The sequence below is a fragment of the Molossus molossus genome, unplaced genomic scaffold, assembly GCF_014108415.1.
Source record: "Molossus molossus isolate mMolMol1 unplaced genomic scaffold, mMolMol1.p scaffold_m16_p_30, whole genome shotgun sequence".
NCBI classification, from domain to species: Eukaryota; Metazoa; Chordata; class Mammalia; order Chiroptera; family Molossidae; genus Molossus; species Molossus molossus.
Genome location: NW_023425367.1, coordinates 1,490,856 through 1,498,106, shown reverse-complemented (window position 1 = coordinate 1,498,106; position 7,251 = coordinate 1,490,856). Strand labels below are relative to the sequence as shown.

The following is a 7,251-nucleotide window of genomic DNA, read 5'->3' as shown; positions in this document are numbered from 1 at the left end:
CAGATATTTCTGAGACAGTGTACTGGAATCACTTGGCTTATATTTGGTTAGTAACCAAATGTGTTTCCCCGGTGAGCTCGTTGGTAAAGAATAATGTATTTGAGGGTGGGGGTAAGGGAAACAATAGAAAATAAAACAAGTTTAGATTGCCAAGGATCATGGGTGATTCCAATATGTGATTTGTGGCAGTGGTACCCTGTGCTGGTACGTTTTGTTCTAGAGACTGAATGACAGATTCACACTTGCCCAGGTTTGTGCCACCACAGATGGCAGGCTGTTTTCTCTGCACCTGAACCTTTACCTTGGCCAGGCTCCTTCTGCCCATAAACCCTGTCCTTGTTTCACAGTCAAGCCAGAAGGGCATGGTCAATAATACTGCTTTGGACCACACGCTGGGAATGCACTGAATGATGGCCCTTCTGGGCTCAAGAATGGGCTTTCTTCACTGAACAGCCTTGTGCTTCACTCGAATGTAGGCCCTGCAGGCTCGGGCTCTCTCACTGCTCAGCTGGAACTAAAGGGCCTGCAGTGCCTCAAGTGCCTGCTGGGTGTGCCAGGCGCTGGTCCCACCGGGCCCTGCCTCTCTTCTCTGCTCCTCCTCAGGCTTGTGCTCTGCGGATACCTGGGCCTCTGCCTCCTTGGTGGCACACATTTGCTCCTCACGGGACACTCTAACAACCTGCGTGAGATGGTGCACATCCAGGAGCCGCTCTGCCCTCAGCAATTCCTCCACCCTCTCCTCCAGTGCTTCCGCTACTCTCAGAGTTCACCCTGAAGCTGGAGGTCACTGTGCCATCCCACCTACCCTGGCTTGCAGGGTCCCCTCACCCTCCGCCCCATTCCCATGTAGTGCTTCAGGAACCCTGACCCTGTTTTGACCTGAAGGGCCCTTCCAGGTCCTGTGCTGACCCACGGTGCCAGGGGAGCCCCGCTGTCTTCAGATGCAGTGGAACTCGCCATGTGGCCCTGGCTCTGTGCTGGGCAGCTGCTAAGAAGCAGCAAGGAGCAGCAAGTGTCTGCTGCTGAGCCAGTGAGCCCACACTGAGTAGCTAGTGCCCAGATGTGGGTCCTTGAGGAGGACTTTTTGCTTCAAGAGGTGGGCCTAGGCAAGATTTTGGTCGCCCCCTTGCGGAAACGCCGCTGACAGTGTGAGCTTTGCTGGCCACGCCCCGCCGGCTCCTCCCACCTACTCCAGCAGGGAGGGAGGACTTCACCCTCCTCCCCTCCTCCCTCCTTTCCACACCGGGGCCTGCCACTCCTCACCCCCCACGCAGGCCCATGGTCCTCAGGGTACCCCAATCCCCGACCCTCTCTGGGCGTTTTTTGGTTATCCACACCTGCTCTTTCACCGGAAAGGGACACCTGATTTGTGCATACACCGAATTAGTGTTCTGCATGGCTTTCAACTGAGGCAATTTTTCCTCTGGTGAAATGGACAGCGACAGCCCTGACGGGGTTTGGATTGGTTGGATGGTTTAGTTGATAAGAGTGTAGTCTGTACACCTTTGAGAACATAGAGATAGCCAATAAATATCTGAAATAAAGCTCCATGGAACTAATCATCAGCGATATGCAAATTAAAACCACAATGAAATATTACCTCACAACATGGCTTACATCAATAAATCACTAAACAACTGTATGTTAGGATCTGGAGAAAGAAAAGCATTATACACTACTGGAAATGCAGACTGTTGAGCCACTGTGGAAGACAGCATTGAGTTTTCTCAAACCGGTGTTTGACCTAATAACTTTATTTCTGGGCATATATTTTTTAAAAAGCCAAAATACTAATTTATAAGAATATATGCACCCCTGTGTTTATTGGAGCATTATTTAAAAGAGCCAAACTATGGAAGCAGTCCATATGTCCATCAGTATACAAGTAGATATGAAAAACAAAACAAACAAAATACTAAAAAAAATAAAATAAAATAAAATAAAACCTGTGGTGCATTTACCCAGTGGAATATCATTTTGCCATAAAAAGAAGGCAATCTGAACATTTGTGACAGCATGGATGGACCTAGAATATAATTATTCTAAATGAATAAGTCTGTCAGAGAAAGATAATTATTATATTATTTCACTTATATGTGGAATCTAAAGAACAAATAAATGATCAAACAATATGGAACCAGATTCAAATGCAGAGAACAATTGCTTTGAGAGAAGATTGGGGAACTGGGTGAAGAAGATGAAGGAATTAACAAATATATAGTGGTAGTTACAAAACAGTCACAGTGATGTTAACTACAGCATAGGGAATATACTCAATAATACTGTAATAACTATGTATGGGGCCAGGTGGTCACTAAAAATATCAGGAGAAACACTGTAAAATATATAAATGTCTAACCATCATGCTGTATCCCTGAAAGTAATATAAAATAATATTGAATATAAATTGTAGTTGAAAATATATTTTTAAACTGGCCAAGTTCTGGTAGGGCAATCTTTTCACAGTTTATTACAGGAAGATGAAGACCTTAAATGTCACACTTCATAACTTGAAGATTTGTCTATTAAAAAAGACACGTTTTAGAACTTCATAAAAACCATCTTCAACCTTGCCGGAAAGGCCTTTATATCAAGTACTGCTAAAGAACCCTTGTGCTGCCAAAAACACCCAAGAAAAGTTTCCTGGATTTATGTGACATATCTCAAAAAAGTGTCTTACCCTGCCTGGACCAGCACACCATCTGGTAATCTGAGGTAAAAATTTTAAAATGGAAGATAATACCTGACTTGAGAGCTTTCTCCAGATGTGCAAACCAGACCTCTTAGAAAGTTCAGGATTCACAGAAGTATCTGCTTTCATATAAACTATTAATTGATCTGAATTTTAGTTCAAATTCATAATCTGTGAAAATGCAAATTTACAGGCCATATTTTTTTAAAACATTTTTATATTTCCAAACAAACTCAGCATCCACTAAACAGTAATACTTTATTTTCATCTACCTTCCCGGATTCCAGCCTGTGGCAACCACTACTTTCTGTTTCTATAAAATGGACTATTCTACACACCTCATTATAAATAGAATCATGTACTTACCCTATTGTGTCTAGCTTATTTTCACTTAGTATACAGCTGACTCTTGACAATGTGATTTTGAACTGCATAGGTCCACTTACATGTGGAGTTGTTTTTTTAATAGCTACTGTAAATTTATTTTTCTTATAATTTTCTTATTTCTAGCTTACTTTATTATACATATAGCATACACATTATGTGTTAGTTGACTATTTTAATGGTGAATCTTCCAGTCAAGAGTAGGCTATAAGTAAAGTTTGAGGGATTAAAAGTTATATGCAGATATTTTACTACAAGGATAAACTATAATGTCTCCAAGTTCATCCATTTTATAGAATGTATCAAAAATCTCCTTTCATTTTATTTTTAAAGTACAATTTACATTAGTGTTTTGCATTAGTTTCAAGTATAAAATATACTAATTATATAATCAAATATTTTGTCAAGTGTTTCCCCTGATATTTATAGTACCCACCTCACACCACACAGTAATTACAATATGATTAACTATGTTGTACTTTACATCCCTGTGATTGTTTTCTATCAATTTGTACTTCCTAATCCCTTCACCCTTTTTACTCAGTTCTCCAACCCAATCTATTCTCTGTGCTTAAGTCTGCTTCAGTAACACATGTATTTTTATTTATTGATGATAGCAATTGTGACAGATGTGGGGTAATATATCATTTTTGGTTTAATTTGCTTTGCTACAATAATTAGTGACATTGAGTAATTTTTTCATGTCTAGTAACACTTGCATGCCCTCTTTGAAGACATGTCTGTTCAGTTTCTCTGCCTAATTTTAAACTGGATTGTTTTTGGTTTGCTTTACAGTGATACCTCGGTTCTCGAACGCCTCGGTTTTCGACCAAATCAGTATTCGACCAGGAGATTCGAGAAACTTTTATCTCGGAATCCGAACAAATATTTGGAACTCGAACTTCCGAGATGAGCTGAGTTGAGCCGAATGGCGTTCATTCGGCCCAGCGCACCTTGCTTGCGTCATCAGTGTGAGTGCAGAGAGAGAGTCACGCTTTGTGGAGTCAAGCTTTCCTATTGGTTTCATTGCTTCGGTTCTCAAACAATTCGGTTCTCGACCGTCCTCCTGGAACGAATTATGTTCGAGAACCGAGGTATCACTGTATTTGTTTGTTTTTGGTGCTGAGTTGTATGAGTTCTTTATAACTTTCGGATATTAATTCCTTATTAGTGAAAATCTTTTAGTAAGTAGGTTGTCATTTTGTTTGGTTGATGATTTCCTTTACTGTGATAAAATATTTTAGTTTGATGTAGTCTCATTTTTTTATTAATTTCCCTTGTCTGAGGACATATATTAAGAAAATATTACAAAGATAAGTGTCAAAAACTTTACTGTCTGTTTTCTTTAAGGAGCCTTATTGTTTTGAGTCTTACATTTAAATTTTTAATCTATGTTGAGCTTATTCTTGTTTGTGCTGTCAGAAAGCGGTCTATTTTCTTCTTACTTTTTTTTTTGGCACATATCTATCCAATTTTCCAAACACCATTCACGGAAAGACTGTCTCACCTCATTGTATGTTCTTGCTTCCATGGTCAAATATTAATTGATTATAAAGGCCTGGGTTTATTAGTAGGCTCCGTATTCTATTTCTTTTATCTACAGGTCTGTTTTTATGCTGGTACCATGATGTTTTGATTATTATATCTTGTAGTATAGTTTGATATGTGAGGTTATTTGAGTCTTTTGTGGTTCCATATATATTATGGATTATTTGTTTTAGCTCTGTAATATATACCATTGCTATTTTAATATAACATCATTGACTCTATAATTTGTTTTGGATAGTGTGGATGTTTTAATGATGTCAATTATTTTTATCTATGTGCATGGTATATGCTTCTATTTATTTGTATCTTTTTTCATTTTTTACTTCCTCAAGTACATGGATTTACATCCTAGGTATTAAATTTAATCCTAGGTATTTTTTTTTTATTATTTAATTTTTGTTACAGATGTTTCTCCCTTTTCCCTCACTGTTCCCCCCTCCCCACCCTCCCTGCACTGTCCCCAGTTTGTTGCCCATGTCCATTGTTCATGCATACATGCATATAAGTTCTGTGATTTATCTCTCACCCACTACCCCCTCTTCTGGGGATTGTCAGTCTGTACCCCATTTCCACGTCTCTGGGACTACCTTATTCCACAGACTGTTAGGTTCATTATATTCCACAAATAAGTGAGATCATATGATACTTGTGTTTCTCTGTTTGGCTTGTTTCACTTAGGATGATACTTTCCAGGGCCCTCCATGTAGTCTCAAAGAATAAAAGATCTTTCTTTCTTACAGCAGCTTAGTACTCCATTGTGTATATGTATCACAGCTTTTTTATCCATTCATCTACTGATGGACACATGGGCTGTTTCCAGATCTTAGCTATTGTAAATAGTGCTGCTATGAACATGGGGGTACATATATTCTTCCTGATTGGTGTTTCAGGCTTCTTAGGGTATATTCCTAGGAATCACTGGGTCAAATGGCAGTTCAATTTTTAATTTTTTGAGGTAGCACCATATTGTTTTCCATAGTGCTTGCACCAGTCTGCATTCTCACCAGCAGTGTACTAGAGTCCCCTTTTCTCCACACCCTCGACAACACTTGTTATTTGATGATTTGTTGATGGCAGCCATTCTGACAGGTGTGAGGTGACACCTCATTGTTGTTTTAATAATGATTTGTGATGTTGAGTATTTCTTCATATGTCTTTTGACCATTTATATGTCCTTTTTGGAGAGGTGTCAATTTAATTCCTCTGCCCATTTTTAAATAGGGTTCTTTGTCTTCCTTTTGCTGAGTTGCATAAGCGCTCTCTCTCTCTCTCTCTCTCTCTCTATATATATATATATATATATGAAATTAACAGTTAACCTCTTATCTTATAATCATTGGCAATTATGCTCTCCCATACAGTGGGTAGCCTTTCCGTTTTGATTATGGTATTTTTCGCTGTGCGGAAGCTTTTGAGATTGATGTAGTCCCATCCATGTGTTCATTTTCTCCTTTGTTTCTATTGCCTTAGGTGATGTGTCAGTGAAAATTCTGCTGTGTATGATGTCTGAAATTTTGTTGCCTACAGTTTCTTCTAGGATTTTTATGGATTTATGAGTCACATTTACGTCTTTTATCCATTTTGAGTTTATTCATGTGTATGGTGTAAGTGGATGATCTAGTTTTATTTTTCTGCATATAGCTGTCCAGTTTTTCCAGCACCATTTACTAAAGATGCTGTCCTGACTTCACTGTATGCTCTTGCCACCTTTGTCAAATATTAATTGAGCATATTGCCTTGGGTCCATTTCTGGGTTCTCTGGTCTGTTCCACTGGTATATATGCCTGTTCTTGTGCCAGCACCAGGCTGTTTTGATTACAGTGCCCTTGTAGTATAACCTGAAATCTGGTAATGTGATCCCTCAAAATTTGTTCTTCTTTTTCAAGGTTGCTTTGGCTATTTGAGGTCTCTTTTGGTTCTATATGAATTTTTGAAGTACTTGTTCTAATTCTGTGAAGTATGCCGTTGGTATTTTGATGGGGATTGCATTGTCTATAGATTGTTTTGGGTAATATGGATATTTTAATGATGTTAATTCTTCCAATCCATGAACAGAGTATGTGCTTCCACTTTTATATCTTCTTCTATTTCTTTTTTAATGACCTGTAGTTTTCTGCAAATAGGTCCTTTTTTCATTGCTTAATTTTTTGCCGCAATGGTAAATAGGATTGTTTTCTTAGTTTCTCGTTCTGTGAATTTATCATTGGTGTATAAGAATGCCATCAATTTCTTGATGTTAATTTTGTATCCTGCTACATTTTCAAATTCATTTATTAAGTCTAGAAAATTTTTCATGGAGTCTTTGGGGTTTACGATGTATAGTGTCATGTCATCTGTGAATAATCACAGTTTCACTTCCTCCTTTCCAATTTGGATCCCTTTTTATTCTTCCTGTCTAATTGCTGTGGCTAAGACTTCCAGTACTATGTTAAATAGGAGTGGCAAAAGTGGGCATCCTTGCCTTGTTCCTGTTCTTAAGGGAAATGCTTTTAGTTTTTGCCCATTGAGTATGATGTTGGCTGTAGGTCTTTCATATATGGCCTTTATTAGGTCAAGATATGATCCCTCTATTCCCACATTGCTGAGCTTTTTTATCAGAAATAGATGCTGGATTTTGTCTAAGGCTT

The 7,251-nt window shown here is 38.6% G+C and overlaps 1 protein-coding gene across 1 annotated transcript in view; it reads left to right on the top strand.

Moving 5' to 3' along the window:
- The first annotated feature begins 958 nt into the window (after positions 1-958).
- Positions 959-7,251, top strand: part of LOC118643102 (lysine-specific demethylase 5D-like) — a 36,711-nt gene continuing 30,418 nt past the window's right edge. Inside the window, 1 exon segment of the mRNA XM_036280996.1 lies at positions 959-1,030. Coding sequence (XP_036136889.1) covers positions 959-1,030 — 72 coding nt within the window.